At 40.6% G+C, this 18,160-nt stretch overlaps 1 protein-coding gene and 2 long non-coding RNA genes across 9 annotated transcripts in view; 1 reads left to right on the forward strand and 2 right to left on the reverse strand.

Moving 5' to 3' along the window:
• The window catches only part of KCNK10 (potassium two pore domain channel subfamily K member 10), a 69,635-nt gene extending 68,183 nt beyond the window's left edge, over positions 1 to 1,452 (reverse strand). For 2 of the 4 annotated variants that reach the window (XM_013182599.3, XM_048070369.2), the window contains exons 1-2: positions 1,330 to 1,452; positions 519 to 576 (exon numbers count right to left, since the gene is read on the reverse strand). In XM_013182599.3, the coding sequence (XP_013038053.1) occupies positions 519 to 570 (52 nt within the window). In that variant the 5' untranslated portion in view covers positions 571 to 576; positions 1,330 to 1,452. Of the gene's footprint in view, positions 1 to 518; positions 577 to 1,056; positions 1,226 to 1,329 lie in introns of those variants that run through there. The other 2 variants (XM_066998233.1, XM_048070370.2) reach the window with 2 other exon arrangements.
• Positions 587 to 4,732, forward strand: LOC136790959 (uncharacterized). The gene is made up of 3 exons (XR_010831954.1): positions 587 to 787; positions 2,577 to 2,612; positions 4,079 to 4,732. It is a non-coding gene; the product is annotated as an uncharacterized lncRNA (long non-coding RNA).
• Positions 2,611 to 18,160, reverse strand: part of LOC106036935 (uncharacterized) — a 38,148-nt gene continuing 22,598 nt past the window's right edge. The window contains exons 2-4 of one of the 4 annotated variants that reach the window (XR_010831953.1): positions 11,719 to 11,853; positions 10,103 to 10,204; positions 2,611 to 2,762 (exon numbers count right to left, since the gene is read on the reverse strand). This is a non-coding gene — a long non-coding RNA (uncharacterized lncRNA). Of the gene's footprint in view, positions 2,763 to 5,062; positions 6,178 to 10,102; positions 10,205 to 11,707; positions 12,026 to 18,160 lie in introns of those variants that run through there. The other 3 variants (XR_010831952.1, XR_001207735.3, XR_001207734.3) reach the window with 3 other exon arrangements.

The raw sequence follows: 18,160 nt of genomic DNA on the forward strand, positions 1-18,160 counted from the left end.
ACTGTCCACACTATGGGTTACACTGCAGCAGCATTTTGCTCCAGTTGCTTGCCAACAAACATTTGCCATCGAGGAGCTCTGAGCAAGCTGTCACATCTGTGTCCACTCCTGTACCACCCATTTAGCAGAGACAATGATCACTAGAAACAACAAAGGAGCCACAGATAAAACAAACAATGCTCTGAGCCAGGGATCACAGCCATCCCAGGCAACTTTGCCGGGGAAATACTCAAGAAAAAGGGAGGGAAGGGAAGGGTGACATCAAATATAGAACTGCAAAACTTACACCGAAAAGAGGCTTTACCCACGCACCCACCCAACCCCACATCTGAGGAGTGTTTCCCAACGCAGCGCTAAGACTGAGCAAGAAAGCCTGTGCAGTGCACATGGGAAGCAGACGAGCACCCAGCGTCCCCTCCCATTTGGAGTCAAATAGTCCCCTACGAGTCACTCGACAGAAGGAGTAACAATAATAATTGTTATTATTGTAGTAATGGTAGTAATAGAGATTCACCAACCTTGAGGATCCCAGTTCACCTGTTTTCTTGGAGTCTCGATTGGAAATTTCATCGCTTCCTTTTTGCACAGGGAGGAAAAAGAATTAAATAAATTCCCAACCTTCCTGTCTCGATGCTGCAGTCAAACAAATTAATTTCAAATTATAGGGAGCCTGCGCCGTTTGACTGAGGGGAACTGGTGGTTGCCAAGGCAAGAAATACACAAATAAATCAAAGGAGGTGGGGAAGGGCGGGGAGGGGAGGGCAGTGCTGGGGTTTGTACCGGCGAGGTGAGGAGGGGTGCGGGGATGAAGTGGGGGCTGGAGGGGACCTGGGAGGGGGAGAGGAGCAGGATGGGGTGGGCAGGGGGTCGGGGTGCCGCCGCCTCCCGGGGATGCTGCCGGCAGCCCCCTGCAGGGGTCGGGGTGGCGGGGTCCCCGCTTGCTGCGCCCACCTGAGGGGGGCACGGCGCTGGGGAGCCCAGCCCAGCCCCGGGGGCACCTCCCAGAGGCAGACACCCACGCTCCCCAGGTCGAAGCCACCCCAAAACCGAGCCCACCTCGGCTCAGCCCTGGGCAGGGTACCCACAGCCAGCCAGCGGGGCGAGCTGCAGCCGCATGGCCGGGGGAGGCTGGGCACCCCCGGCTGGGTGCAGGAGGAGGAGGAGGAGGAGGAGGAGGAAGGAGCCACCCTATAGCTTTGGAGGGAATTCACCGAGCCCCTCCGTGCACTGGCTTAGGGAGGGGGTGGGCAGAGGCTGCCGGTCCCTTTGTAAGAGGCGGCGGGGGATGGAGGGGGGCTCCCGTGTGGGGGTGCTCCCGCTGGTACTTACGGGGTCCCCTTCCCCGGAGGAGGATGCAGGCTTGTTTGGCGGAGTTTGCAGCCGGAGCCACGCTCGGCTAGCTACTAGCAGCAGCAGCAGCACATGGCAGGAGTACGGCAGCAGCCAGAGGTTCCTCCGCAGCGCCGGGGGAGGGGAAGGGCAGGGATGCTCGCAGCCCGCTCACACCCTGACGGGGCGGCCAGCCCCGCACCGTGGGGGTCCCTTTCCCCCTACCCACCCCGCACCCTGGGCACGGACAGGCGGCTGGCGGAGCGGGGAGATGCGGCCAGGCTGCGGGGAAGGGGCGGGAGGGATGGGAGGCAGGCACAGGGGGGCTCCGGGCCCTCCCAGGCTCTCAGGGGGCTTTGGCAAAATGGAGGATGCTTGGGTGTACCTCGTGCAACGACCAGGCGCTCGCTACTTGGCCAAGCTGCGTTTTTCCGCCTCCCCCTCCTACTCCACGCTTTCCCTCAAACCCAAAACAGGCTGTGAACTGTCCACACCAGGAAGGTCTCCAGTTCTAGTTACAATATATGCCTCGGCTTCCCTCCCTCAGCCAGGCGAACAAAACCCCAGCCCCTCTGGGGACTTGAAGGAAGAGTGTGCAGGGTTAACCCTGTCCTGCCTCCTCTCCTTCACAGTGGAGATGAACTCATTGGGTGAAGGGGATCACTCACTGGTGATGGTTAGGTGGAGAAATCCACCTATTCACGTGGGTCATGGGTCAGAGACCCATATCAGAATCAGTGGTGAAGTCCATAGCCAGGACCTTTTGAATTTTTAGGACACAAGGCTGTAATCTAAACTTGGTGCCTAGGACACCTGCTTTTTGCCCCGTACTTCCTTTTATCCAATTGCCCTCTCTGTCTTGCTTTCTTATCTCTTGCTCAGATGCTAGTTAACCTTGTAAGATGGAAAGGAGAAATCTGCCTGAGTGAAAAATAACGCAGTCTGAAGTGTGTGGCTCTCCTCAGGAAACTCTTACTGTGGAGGTTGGCACACTCTTTTCACTTCCACATTCGGGAGCTAAATAGCACACATCCCTGTCTGTCCCCAGTCTTTGTTCAACCCTAACCAGGAAGGGAAAATCAGTATTTGTGAATCCACAACCAAATGAAGGTGTGCAAGGTCCTGTGAAGCAATAGGTAGTTTGAAGGAACTAGATGCAGTAGTGAAAGTTTTCCTGGGGGGAGGTGCTGGAAGTCTGTTCTTTCCTAATCCAAGCACCCCTGCGGCTCTTGTTTTGTGTTGTACAGGAGGAGGCGGGAGAGGCTGCTCTAAGGGAGGACATGGTGAGAATTATAATGAGTCTGAGCTCACTCAGACTTGAATTTGAGATGATTGCAATGATGACACCAGGAAAACATGGTATTTCCTTTGCAAGCACACCACGATGCATTCTGAAGAGGCTTTGGGAATCCTGTTGACGTTACCTCTTCAAACTGAATGGAAAAAAATGAGAATAGGCTTTGTTAATTGTGCATTATGATCACTTGAGTCATGATTGGGAAATATTTTCATTATTCTAGTAACCAAGAAAGACTTCAAACAAGACTTCTGAGCCCCTAGTTCTGAAGAACTACTAATGTGTAGTTCTTTATGAGTATAATATCTATATGTACACATACACATATATAATATATATATGCATGTATATAACTTCAGCATTCAAAACAGTTACCATTTTACTGGTATCTTGTACATTACTGGGAAAAATGGATGTTTGGACATATATTACTCAATTGTCATTAGGAGCTCTGTCACCCTAACCCAAGCAATACTTTGTCTTTGTGCCAAAACTACTAGCAGTTAACTCATAAGGTGGGTATTGTTCTGTAGACATTTGTCCACTGAGAACTCAACAGGCTCCTGCAAGGCCAACAACATTTAATACCTGCTAACATAAGCAGGAAATAAACCTATAGACTGGAAGGGAAATCTTCAGTAAGTTTCATTACCAAGCTTTTGCAAAAAAAGCAGATCCTGATTGTTACTGGCTAAAGAAGAATTTTCATATGGCCACAAGAATCTTTTAGTATTAAGCTAAAACGATATCTCATTTGTTTGACTTACAGTATCATGAAAACACCAGGTTCCTAATAATGACAAAATACCATATTCCTGTCTCTTGTATCTTCTTAATGTTCCTATATTCCCCAAAAGTATACATAAGCTCTACACAAACATCTGCCTGGTTCCAGCTATATGGTTTAAAAATCTTGTGGCAAATCAATTGTGATCTGTCAAGTACAAAAATACACAATGTCATATAATTGTTTTGCAATTTTTTACTGTGTTATGATCATGGAAATCTTGCTCAACTATTTCAATACCTCAGACCTGCAGTTTTATCTATTGGGCCAATTTATTCCCAAAGTAACTCATTGAAAATCAATGGGGTTACTCCAGAGATGGATTTGGCACAATAAGCGCATCTTTCACTGACAGCACAGCTGTTGCATAGAAACATAACTATTATCTTATGCAAATAAAAGGCCTTTCACCCCTCAGTGATGTTGAATTCTCATGATAGGGAGAACTGGTGCCTTGAAGCTATAGTGTTTCAAGCTGTTACTCTGTCAACTTTTATAAGCTAAGTGGATCCAGTAATGTTTAATATTTAAATGGGAGACCACTAGGAAAAAACTAAATATAGCACAATCAATCTACTTTAGTACTTGCATAAAATTTTTCAGAACTTGACTTTTTATCAGTAGTTTATCAAACTGGTCTGCTTAAATTCTTCTTTTTCTTTTAGGGCTCATTGTTCAGACCTTATGGCCTCAGAGTTGGCTGAGTGTCTTAGAGGAGTGGGCCTGTGACCATCACAACACAACAGACAAGAGACTTTCTATTACAAGCAATCCCACTGGCAGAAGAATAAAATGCTAAGTGCTGTTTTACTGTTCATTAGTAATATGTCATGAGTGATTTAGAAGCTGTTCTGATGCAACTGAAAGAAACCCACAGCAGAACTGATGAGTAAGTAGATCTTATACCTACTTAAATCCAGTGAACAGGACCTGAAAAATGCATTTATAGTAGATAGAGATCACCTGTAACTTGTTATGTTCCCTTTCTTGGGTGTACTGAAGGGATAAGACATGGTTAGATGGAAGTCTATGGCAGTCCTTGTGTCATCACTTTGCAATACGCACATTTGTGCATCTAACTATTCAGTTTCTGGTTAACTATATGGTTGTTTGAAATCTGGTATTTCTGACTGTGAAGATTATTCTTTATTTGGTTTATTGCCTGAAGACTGCTCATATTTACACTCAGACCAAGAAAGCCAGAGAATAATCCAAGTGGAGTGCATTCCGTTCTTTAAGTTCTATTGACCCATCCTTCTGTAGTATGAATTTGGATAGGATCCAATGCAGGATCCTTTTATAGTTCTTTATTGTCTAGGAAGCCTTCTGTCTAGGAAGACCTTTAAAAACCTTCTCTATAGGATGACCTGAAGACCTTTCTTCAGAAGGATTTTGGAAGCTTTAGTGTAGGTAGGAATCACAAAGGTAACTAATTATCGGGACTACTACAAACTGTGCAAGGAAAACCAACCTACTATTGTCTTCTACTTCATGCAGTTTCTTAGAAAGTGTTAAGTCTTAGCATGCAGTGCTGTGTCTTGATTTCAGGAATGAACCCATAGAATTGTACATTTACTTCTTATTGGCAGAAATGGTTTCAATGAAATCAGTGAGACTACTTGAGGCTATTACACCACAGTAATAGCCTTTGCCAGGATAGGATTTATTCAGGTCTGAGCTGTTTGAGTTACCACAGCTTGTCTGCAAGTTCCTTTGGCCAGTGACACTAAACAGAATACTCTATGGATCCTGCCTCTCATATCCTAACACAATTCATATTTCCAGCCTCACTGTAAGCATCCACCCCTGAAATGCCTGAACTGGAGATGGGGTATCTGGTTTGAAGTTTGTCATCATCTTCTTCATCCTCAGTTCTTTCCTGGTAACCATTTTTCATTAGCCAGACTCGAGCTTTCAGGCACCTGTTATATCAATCCCTTTGTATTGCCAGCAAGAACTCAAGTGGAATAGCTACCTCACGTTTTTATTCTATCTGAAAAAGTGCACTACACACACATTTTTATTATAATAATATAATGTAGCATTTTGTGCAGGAAAAGTTCTGCCATGTAGAAAAGCATTAACTCAAGCTGCATAGTACTGAGTCTCTGTCTGAACCCACTTACATCTGTTTCACATTAGTTTAATTTGACTTCAGTACAATTACTCCTGAATCACAGTCATGGGAGAATTACAATCTGGCCTTTAGTTTTTCCATGATGTCTCCAAAGAATCTTCATAAGATCAAAGTCTGATATGTGACAAAAATAGAAAGCTTGATTAATAAAAACAAGCCACCAAATTCATTTTAGAGCAGTACTGTTCTCTCTTGTCATTTTTTCAAAGATTTCTTACTAGATAGCTACAAGAAGCTTTACCTTAGCAGGTTGATAACTTTCCTCTATATTAAACAGGAAATTTGGGGTTAGCCTTCAGAGATACCTATGTTCCTTTGCCATTCACACCACCAGCAGAGTCATGAAGGAGAGGGTGGGTGCAGAAGACCATCCAGCCCAGCAGTGGCTTTCAGCACCCTGGACAGTTGAAGCTCCCCGGCAGTTCCTGGCTGAGGGACCGAGGCGAGAGGGAGCCAAGCAGCTAGCAGCTCCCAGCTCCCTGCTGCATGAGCTGCCTGGCCCCAGGCACTGATTTTCCACGTCCCGGGTGACAGTCTGGCCTGCCAAGGCAATGCGGTGCCAATGCAGAGGCAATGCAGACTTTCTGAAGCAATGCAGGCACAGGGGAAGAGTTGCACACAAAATATCTGGACGGAAAATGGAGACAATGGATGAAGGGAAGTGCATATCAGAAAAATACTGACAGGATTTGGCATAGGTAGAAAGAGAATGGGAAAACCCAAAAGCTTGTGACGTGATTGAAGGACTGGAGAATAAAGAGCATGAAAATGGCAAGGAAAAGTGGGTGGGACACAGACTCCTCAGCTTTAAAGGAGAATGGTGGATAAGTGAGAGGATGTGTTTAATGTGATACTGAAATATATTAAATCACATCTGTGCACCAAGGAGTCATTCAAGGGGTAGTCTAAAATTGCACTACTGGAGCAGATCAAGGAAAACAAAACAAAATAACATGATTTTGTGTATATGCTTGTTGCTCTAATATTTCTTTGTTTAATGGCTACAGATGTAAGAAATACACTTATAAAGCTTTGTACTTAGATCTTGTGGGGATCTTGGGCAAGGCTCCATAATAGTCCTTACTGTTGTATAGCCTGACTATTTCCTACCTAATCTGCAGGACTAGTAGAACCAATCCAGCCACTTGCATATCCTGTACTCTGATCCACCATCCAGCAGATGTGACAGCAACCTCATCAGCCAGTAGGGCAGGTGCCATACACGCCAAAGAAGTTAACGCTGGTCAGAAGCGTTGTCTTACCACCCATTTTAATGAAAATTTTCACCAGTTCTTAGAATCAAGCATGCCAGTAACCGCAGCTGTTCCTTTCACTGTTTTTCAATGAAGTGCATCATCCTACCAGCCTATTAAATGTGGGGATTAATGCAGCTACAGAACAGTTAAAGTAGGGAGGAACAGTCTGCACAGACACCATTCACTGTGACCAGTCCTCCTACAGCTTTTAGTTGTGCCTATTTCTTTTCTACTCTGAACAGCAGGGAAAGAAAGAAGCTATACTGAGCATTTAAAGAGCTGACTACAACTCTTGCATTAATTATCATCACTTTTACAGTACTCAGAAGAGCTTTACTACTTTCTAAATTAAGTAACATTTTTCACATGGCTCATGTAGTAAGAAGCCGTTCCCAAAATATGTAAGTGATGGTATTTAGTATGGAACTGTGGAATAGGGGATAAAATCAGGCTTCCTTCTCTGTTTCACTCCCAGAACTCTCCCCTACCTTCCCCCAACTTCGTAGCCAAGCACACGTCTTTCAGCCACACCATACAGATGTAGAACTTTTGCAGTCAGTAGTTTAGCCATTGTATGAAGGGTAACACTGAATTCCCTAGGGCTCTCTCTCTGCACACCACTGGCACCTTCAGTGCTGGGTCTCTTGGGAAAAAAAGACTTTGAAACAGGATGATATTTCAAGCAAAATCAGATCAATAAATTATTATTCTGTTGTAGGAAGAGCGGGGGCTATGTTCTGAGTGCAAATTAGAAATTATTAATATTTATTACAGAAACAGTATGCCAGACACTGTAACAATAAGGAGAAAAAAATGTCTCATGATGGAATATCTTAATACACTAGCAAGGAAAAAGATCTATTCCCACATTTCTGAAGATGCATCACCTAGCAATAATTTGAGTTTTGAGGCATCCCAATTTGAGCTTCTACACAAATCATACACATGCACATATATATAGACATGAATAAGAAGTACAAACACAAACTCAGGAGTGGAATCTAGTGAACTTGGTAAAAAAAAAGAAAGTAATGAAATGACAAGATTCATCCTAGTATATAATGTCACCATCTACAACAACTACCCTGATGATCATATTCTCCCTTTCATTAACTGTTTCATAGTATATTGTGAGATAAGATATAGTGGGATTCCAACAGTTTAGATGTAACATGGCAAGAGACTGCAGTGCTATTCACACATGGCATACTCTCACCAAAGTGAGAAGCTCACTGTGAATCAACCCATAGGCACTGGCTTCTCACAGTTAGCAGATCTGCTACAGCCCACAGACCAACAGGTGACATGCATTTCATTTTGCTACCCATGAAAAGGAAATATGTCACCCTATATAATTACAGTAAGCTCCTGGACTATGTGTAGTCTGAGGATATAACGGTATTATGAGGTTATGTAAATTGGGAATTGTACTGAGATAACATGTCTATGCTCAATAATGGAAAAATGTATAAACGTCCTAAACTAACAATTGCAGGTTTGCTACAAGCAGCCTCCTTTGTACATTTAGATTTTGAATGCATATATTATTTAAGCCTTTTATGGAGTAATTCAGGAATGCATTCCTATGGCTCTAAAGCAGCTGCAGTAACTTCTGTATGTAAAATATAGAAAAATCTTGGGATCTTTTTTAAAAGAAGCAACATAAACCATTACATATATTTTTTCATCTTTACATTGTATTTGTCCATAAAGATCCCATTTAGTAGTTCTAATTTGTTTCATTACTACAGAAACAGCACAATGTGGGTAATCTCTAGCTCAGAGATTTAACATGGTTGTTGAACAGACAGATCAAAATTACTTGTACTAAAAAATGCATGTACAACTCAGATAAGCACTCTTTTTTTCTTTTTTATTGTCACAAAGAAATAGTTTCACAAGGCTGTCTATTAAAGGAAAGACCTCCCCCTCATTTAGAACACTTCTTTGAAATACTAAAGAGTATTGGGGATTGGTGACTGCTTTATTACAGCAGCTGTCAACCAAAGCTTTCAACAGTGACAACTGATTTTCTATCCCCAGATGAAGATACCTTGGGAAAAAAAAAAAAAAAAAAAGCAGTTTTCAGAGTGTGCTGAGTACTTATTCTGAGACAAAGATGCCCCTTTAAATCATCTCCAGTTGACCACTCAAAAACTCAGGAAACCAAAACAATTATTCCTGATCCATACTTACAAATTACTTGAGCCCAGGTTTCCGAAGTTACTTAAGCAACTAACTCCAAAAGAGTCAATAGCAGTTGGGCACCTGAATATCTTGTGAATCTCATTTTAAGCACATAACACCAAATCCCTCAGTAGTGTAACTGTGATAATGGAACAATGTTGGCAAGCATTTTGAGTAAAGGAAGAAGACGGAGTGAATGTAGACTCTGTCATAATCATAATTGGTTATCTACAAAGACAGTGGCAAAAATTGACCCCATTGTAGAGTTCACAAGTAGTGTAAAGCTGTACATTTATGATGCAAGCTTTCTGAATGCCAAGCTGGAACTCAGTGCAGCTATGATTGTATAAATGTTGACAGAAATTTGATGCTACTAATATTAGATGCCACTAAATATATAAACAGGCATGGAAGTTTGCCATTACAGGTCCCCGTTAGATAGATCAATAACTTGCCTTTGCCAATGCCTGTACTTGCTTCTTCAAGGAGAAACATAATACAGCTAATTCTGTTTTCTTTGGCATCTTCACACTGAGTATCTGAAAACACACCTCTAGCAAATACGAATCATGGAAACCTTTTAGAATAAACATTATTATGACCATTTACAGATGAAACTATTGGTATATAGAATGGCATAGCATCTCATTTAATTTCATGAGAATCTTGAATAGAGGGAAAAATGAAAATGAGATTTTCCAAAGCCCAAACACTTAGCCAGAAAAAGAAGGTAATTTTATGATCTAAGAACCCAAATTAGTATATTGAAAACTACTGTTGTTTAAAAAAAAAAAAAATGTATGAATCAAGACATACACGTATATGTTCCTAGATTTTGTTTGGTAAAATACACTCCCCTTCCAGCAGTTCATTCCATGCAAAATACACTATGCATAAAACCACCTTCTCTCTCAATTACCACAAATATCAATAAGTTATGCATGCTGGCTACTTGAGTTATAAATCAGAACTCCATATTATTTTCTGGCAACATAGCATCATCCCTTAATTATAATTAATATCTCATTCTTGATTTTGTAACAGTCTAAAAAGAACAAATCATAAAAACTCTTTAATTTTTCATATTATGTAATCACAGAAATCTATACCTGTCAATTTATCCTTGTATGACAACTTCATTTTTCTCACTCCCATAATTCTCTTTGTCTTTTCAATCTTTATTTCGCTGTCTTGAAGAGCTGTAGCCAAAACTGAAACACAGACATGCTCATTAAAAATCTACTGCAACTTTTATTGCTTTCCCGTGCTTTTTCACATAGTAACATATTTGTTTCTCTCCTAACTGGATAAAGACATATATTCAAGGCAAGCTACAGAAAAGCTGTGATCCTGTTGTCTCCCCATTACTTACAGGAAACTCACTGAAGCAGTGAAATAAGTACTCAAGTGACAAACCCTGAAATAAAAGAAATGGTATTTGACTCTTCAACATGTGTTTTTTTTTTTTCTGGTTCAGAGGTGTGACATCTTTATGGAAGACAGGATTTGGTTTGGCTGTGTTGCACTCTGATATTGGATGGATATTTAAACAAGTTTGGTTTTTCTTTAAAAAAAAATAAATTACAGAACAAGCTTTGAAATGCAGCAAATACGTGCCTTGTGCATGAAAATTCTGTAAGATATGGCTGTTTTTCATGAAATTTTCAAAAATGAATAATATTTAAGGTTTGGCTTGAGCAATCATGTTGCTAATGCAAGGATCTGTTTTGGGGCTATTTTATCCTCTACCATCACATTCATTATTCATTAATCAGAGGTTAGTAATAAAAGGCAGTCAACTTGTTTTTGTTAGCAGTTGTTTCTGATTCACACATAGTAGTAGGAGGAAATCCAGCTGTTGCAAAAATCGGATACACAACAGTCTGACAGCCCATAGCATCTTCAGAGCTGCAGAGGCTGCCATGGGAACTGACTCAGTTTTCCAGACAAAAGTAAACTGATATAGCTATATGTTTCATTATTTTGGAGAATCAAGTTTTCAGATCAGTATCACTGCAGCAGCCACAACACAGAAACACAAAAAATATGAACTCTTTACCAGTAATGTGATCCACAAAACTTAATGAAATCCAGAAGAAATAGCCACTGAAATCTTCAAATGAAAATTACAGAAAAACAAACAAACAAAACACCCTAGTTCTATCTTCAGCAAGTGAAATGGCAATCATTTTCTTTTTACACACAAAAAAAGGAATTGAAAGGGCTGAACTATCCTCAATCCCACTTCTGATTTTTTAAATCAAAGATTTTGCCATTGCCTCAAAATTACTGAAAGGACCATCTTTTCTTCAGACAATTCCAGAGCAACAAGGAAAACATATCTCCACACCTGCTAGTCTAAAGACAACAGTCTTACACAGTCTTGTGTTCACCTCCATTTTGTTTTCAGGAGGAGTGCTTTGCTTTGCTTTATACATCAACTTCCTTTCTCAGGTATTTTATTCCACCTTAAAAATTGCTGAGTTGTTAAGGCCAGGAAAAACTGACGCTATATAAAACTTGCATTAAGTTTTAATAAATCAAATAACTAGTGTCTTAAACTTCTACCTTCTCGATCCCTAGACTTAGAAGAGTGATTAACAATACTACACCTGAGTAAATTCAATAGAAATTCCCTCCCTGTAACTTCTGCCAGAGTGAAAAGAGCCTACTAATATTTTCCAGCTTGTGTTATTTATTCATGTAGCACTTACTGGGTACTTACTGAAGAGTGCGTTGTTCTGTGGCTGTCAGGTGTCTCAGATCTTTACAGATGAAGGACATTGGTCCTTGTCGATGAGACAGAAAGAGCTTAGTCCACAACAGTTTCTCCAGAAATCCTTCCAGAGTTCCAAGAAAACTGAAAGATGGAAAAGAGAATTGCATGGGGGAGAGGAACATGACCAAGCTCAAGGTGAAACCAAACAACCAGAAAACTGTTAACATAGAAAAGAGGAAAACGATCCAGGTAGTGACAGGTCTGCTAGTTTGACTTCAAAGTTATTCAGGGATATACTTTGAAGAAAACAGAAACCCAGGCTATGTGGAAGTAATTAGTAAGTGAAATACGACCCAACTGGGTTTTATTAACAGTTGATCATGTCACACTACTTCAACACCTTGAAACAAATTTAATACAGTGGGCCTAATCTACCTACATTTTAACATTATAGAGTATTACGGGAAATCATTACTTAAGGTGCAGAAGATGAGAATGAATACAAGTACTGACAGGTTTTCTTGATAGGTAAATTACAGGGATTAGAGAGAGGTTACTGGTGCTGGTCCTTGAAGACCGGTCTGGGAACATTTCTGGTATTTGCACAGTATATTTTTTAAGAGCTAACTGTGCATATTTATAATGTATAGAATATGGGAATGACAGAAGTTGGAAAGTATTGCCAATGCTGAGAAGGAACAAATCACAATTTAGAAGGTACTCATTAGTACTGCAAACTTGTGTGGTACAAATTAGCATAAAATGTATTAGTAGCACCAACTGCAAAGGCATACATTGGAGGACAAGTAAGGATTGTTATTTTGAACAGTAGATGACAAAGGAGGAAAGAGATATGGGAATATTAACTGAACATGGGAAGTCTTGGAAAAGAAAATTCACATGAATCAGATAAAGGTTTCTAGCACAGATCTTACTAGAACAGATGAGGAAAACAACATGAATTGGGGGAAGGGGAAGTCTAACTCTAGCCACTTCTCAGTGAATAGAAGAACATGAAAAATTATTTAGCATTGAGACTAATACTGGTACAACATTAACGTACACTCATAATGAATTTAAATATTTCTAGTCATCTAAGAAATTAAATATTTGAGCAAACTTTTAAATAGGGCTGCAAGATTAAAAGCATAAAACTGTTCAGGCAGAGCTTGAGCAGTTTATGGAAGACATTTATATAATGTTATTGCCTGTCATTAAAGAAACCATCATAGAACATAAGACCTCTCCCTATCCTAGTCATATTTTCCTTTATTTCTATATTCTGCAACTGGTTTGCTTACTGAGAGTAATTTCAACCCCTTCTAGTCTTGTGTGGAATTGCTATACTCCATTATGATATCATTTTAACAGCCACTGATATTCACATTTAATATTAAAAGTGATCCTTTCCTAACTGGTTTCTGTGACAGTAGATTAAAAATATATATAATTCTATGTTTAGCACTCATCCATATCATGTAATCTGCAGTTTTGATATTTGTTACTCAAAGGATAAGTGTCATTTCTGTTTCTATTGATAAAAAAGCACAGTGCAAAAAGACTCATCCGAAATATGCAGGCAAGTGGGCTAACTCTTAAGCATCTCCATTTTTACTACAAGCTATGAATCCCGTTAAGGTGACTTAGACTGCAACCTACTCAGGCACCCGAATCGGTGTGTACACAAGGTCACACAAGTCACTGACAGGCTGTAAACAGGCTCTGAGCATCCTGACTCTTGGGTCTGTGAAACATCCATCAAACTGAACTCCCCTTTTCTTATTGATGCACATCACATGTTTATGGGGAGGGGGAAGTGTTCTTATACCAAATTCAGGTTCTGTCTCAATTGGAACATGGATATTCCTGAAGTCTTACGATGTCAGTATCAACTCACAAATTTAGTAAATAGCAGATTTTTTCCTTGGAATATAAATTTTAGTTGAAGGAAAATCCTAGACAATGTAACAGAACATACATACTGTACTTCTTCCTAAGATGTTTTGTTTTACTATTAATGAAATGATTCCACAGAAAAATTACTCTTAGATGATTTCATTGCAAGAGTTAAACTTCATACCCTCCATTTTGATTCTTGCCATTTCCTTGCCCATTGCTTTCTTTCACACATAGTTACAAGCGGTTAAGGTGACAGAAACTGCTATTAGTTATGAAACGTGGCATGCAAGATATTTTCTCAGTGTGTCGTTTTCATATTCCAGTACGTGTAAACACACAGGCAATGTCATTACAGTGCCTTTTTAATCCAAAATTAAAAAAAAAAAAAAAAAAGATTCCAGTTGGGAATTTCAGCCTATTACTAGTAAAATTGTATTGTATTTCACATTCACACACAAAGTCATGCAGATACTGAAAATGTAGGAGATTGCCATGGAAAATTAGAGTACGTATGTATTGTGTTTTGTAGGCAATTCTAAATCTACCCTTGACAATCCCTCCTCTTGACCTTGTCAAAGCTAAAGGAACTCTCTTGAGCACACAGGACCCCATTTGTTCAAGCACATGCATGGATTCACATGCTGCTAGGTGAGTGCAAGCACACTGTAACGGCTGTGTAGAAGGTAGATGGGCCACACCAGATGCCACATCGACATTCTTCTGTCTGCCTGCTGTAGGCAGGGTAGACATAGACAACCCATCCTGGCCTAAGCAGGAATACATTCACTGAGTTTACTACAGCTGTGTCATTTATATATGTCAAATTTGAGTCATATTACTCCATTATTGAGTGAAATATGAAAATACGTTTTCATCCTTTTTCTCTTTAATTACTATGAGTAAGCATTTCCATGTGACACAATAGGTATATCTATTAGAGAATAAAACATATCTTATGGTTTAGACAACTGGGTTATGACATTTACATTTTTTCCCCTTAAAATTCCAATTACACCATTAGTTACTGTAGTCTGTATTCTTTAATACCCAATAGTTCAAATAAAGTAATGAGAAAAGAGCAGCTCTCAGGCAACCAGCGCTAAAAAAGGACAGTTTTTCACGTACAAGCCTCCTGTCTGTAAACTTTCATGGGAACAGCAGATAAACAGAAAATGACACAGTGTAAGAATAAATATAAGCAGATCTTGAGTCACCCCAGCTACTGTTTTTTACATTATAGCCAAGAATAACATCTTCTACAATTTATATGTTCCTTCCCTGCCACATATAAAAAATATTGTTGTATCACAGGGATAGATGCATGATAAGACTCTGTATAGAACTGAAGAGAAAGAATTGATGTACAAAGTACTTCTGCACAGCAGCTTCCTGAAGGGGCTTTGGTGGTACTCACTTGTACTGCATGGGAGACTTTTTCTTCCAAGGTGACAAGTAGTATGGTGGTTTAACACTGTGCTAATAGAAACCTTAATACATCCCTCTAGTTCCTCTCATCTTCTTTATCACATCCCCTCTTAGTTTAACTTAGCTCCATTATTGCATTCTAAATTATAGCATATTAAAACCTGCAGTTTTTAAGACATGGACCATCTCCTCTTAATTGTTTCAGCATCTTCATTCCCAGTAGGGCCCTAGCCTTTACAGAAATCTCTGACTACTGTTGTCATACAAGCAATAACAAAACAACTAAGTGTGATGCCATGAAGAAAGGGAGTCTCCAGCCCTGTCAGAAAATGTAACTTTTGTATTATTTTGAAAGTAGCAAAGATATTTCAAGACTACATGATTTTAAATAACTCTAAGGACCGAGTGACCAAAACACATGCAGCACAATGGCAAACATGAGGCCAAAAAGAAATTCCTTCTAGAAAAGTGTGCTTAAAAAAAAAAGCTTTATTTCAGTAGTTACTTCAGTCATTTCTTTTTTGCCCTCATGCCAACTGTGTGAGAGCTACTCCATTTGCCTGACACATGAATTTCCTAAGTAGGTAGCAAAAAAATCTGCTCAGACAGCCTGTTTAAAAGCATTCAGGAAGCACTGCTTCCTCTGATGTTTCAGGGAAACGTTTTGCTTTCTAGACAGTTGTAGAACGGATTGCGAGGGTAATGGTCTGAATGTGCCGGCTGGGGATTGCTGCAAATCAGCAGCTGCCTGCTGCGAGCGGCAGCCAGTGTTTTGGAAGGCTGACACCCTGAGGCACAGGCGGGTGACGAAGCTGCACGGATACAGGGCACTGCTGCCAAAACTAAGGATCACGGATCTAAATAAAAACTCAAGGAAACCCAGGAGACTTATTTCCATCATAAAGTACACAGTGTGATGAATTCAGGGCTTTTCTGTAGGAAAACGGTGTGCAGATCTGCTTTTTGGGATGTCTTCTGCCTGCCTGTTTAGGCTTACTTTGATAGACAGCTGTAAGGAAAACAGAGCATGGAAGAAAATCAGTGGTTTGAAACAAGCAGACTCTCCAAAAAACTGCAGACTTCAATTCCCAAGCATTTTTTTCCAAGAAGGCCAAATCCCAGAAACGTGGAGTTCTGACATTATGAATTGCTCTCTGTCCCAAATGAGACGGTAACTGTTTGAGGTTCTGCCTGATACACACTCCTTTTCAGGGGAAACCAGGCCTGTGTCTGTGCTAAATGTGCAAAATAAAGTAAGCATCATATGGACTGTTTTCTGTTTTTGACATCCTTTTCTCTAACGACTTTGTTTCTTCCACAAAAATACACACTACCTTGGTCTTAAGAATGCTGTTTTGTTGCTAAATACCGTTAACTGTAAAGTTACTGAACAGTAGGTGTCTCTGTCAGATGATGCACTGGGCTGACATAGTGTGCAAGTAGGTAATGTCACCTGTGAGGGTGACAAAGCACTGGAACAGGTTGCCCAGAGAGGCTGTGGAGTCTCCTTCTCTGGAGATACTCAAAACCCGCCTGGATGCCATCCAGCGCAATGTGCTCTGGGTGACCCTGCTCAGCAGGGGGGTTGGACTAGATGATCTCCCCCCAACCTCGGCCGTTCTGTGAGTCTGTAATAGCTCTGTAAGCCCATGTCAGGATAGGGACAGGTGCCCATCTATGCTTCCAATGTGACTCACGTAACATATTCCTGCTGCTTTCATCCTCACCCAGTGCAGATGCACTTCAAAACCATGTTCTGCTGTAATGCATTCCAAGGAAAAGGGGAAAATGCCCTCCTGAAAAAGACAGCCAACACCATTCAGTGCTGTGTTTCCTCTTTCCAAATTGGGAAAGGACAAATTTTACAGGTTTTGTCATGCTATTTCTTTGACTATGGTAGGCTCTCTGCAGCAATTCATTTTATTTATTTCTGAATTTATTTTGATGGATGGAAGTCTACGACTGATTCAATTTCTTTTAAGGCTTATTTTTATTTAGTACATGTTGCAGGACTTAATGTGTGAACACACAGCTATATAGCTGGGTTACCTTTTAATTACACTTAGAGTATGTAAGGACTGCGAGTCAGACCAGTTACAGACACATAAAGCTCTCGTATGTGTTGCCATAGGAGGTCAAAAATTTCAGAGCTGGGACATTTCTAGGATGCTGCTGATTGAGAGGGAACTAGTGGAAAATGCTACATTCCCTCAGCGTTGCCTAGAAACCAGGGGAACAGTTGTGATATGTTTCTAAAAATGCTCACATTTGGGTGTTTTAATTATCTACATGGTGGAAACTATAGGAACAATAGGAGGGACAGTATCAGAAATACATTATTAGGCTCAGAGAGAACAGACTACTTACTGTGTGTTGGGTACAATACACTTAGAATTCAGGAAACTGAAAATAAGAATTCAGTAAAACAAAAAACATTAAATACAAAAATATTACTATGAGCAACTCATTTGGAGAGAGAGATGGAGAGACATGTTTTCAGTAGGATGATATGTGAAGCCAATACAGCACATTACAACTAATGGTCGGGATACCACAGAGAGGTGACCTCTCATGCACCTAACATTCTCTGTTGTATCATCAGTTATCTCAAATGGAAACTGTTTTAGAACTGTCTCTACCTCCACAATCTACTGGTTTAACTACAAGAATTATTTCAAAGAAGTCTAAGCCAGAGGCACTGAAAGACAAAAACTAAGGGAACTGATTTCCAGAAACCCTTTCCCCTAATTTTACATGTGATCAAAAATCTGCTTTGGGTGGAGTAGAGAGAGAGAGCAAAAATGAGAGAGCTGTTTGATTCAGGGCCTTTTGGATTTGCAGTTTGTGCACAGAGGAGTCGACAGATCAGATACTCTCCATGATACCTGTGCCCTACATCCAAAAGAGGCACAAGAGAAAAAAATGCTATCAAATGATTTAGTTTTGACAAAAAGGTAAGGTATTTGTGGCCTAATGGCTGACAGAAGCTGAAACACTATGAGAACAGACACCTTATGAAAAACAGTCAGGAAGACAGAGGGAATGGGGACCATGAGGCTTCGAAGGCATGTATTTTCTCTCCTGTCCTCTCTCAGATAAATTTTAAACTTACTAACTTTAGAGC

This window comes from Anser cygnoides, chromosome 5 (assembly GCF_040182565.1).
Source record: "Anser cygnoides isolate HZ-2024a breed goose chromosome 5, Taihu_goose_T2T_genome, whole genome shotgun sequence".
NCBI lineage: Eukaryota > Metazoa > Chordata > Aves > Anseriformes > Anatidae > Anser > Anser cygnoides.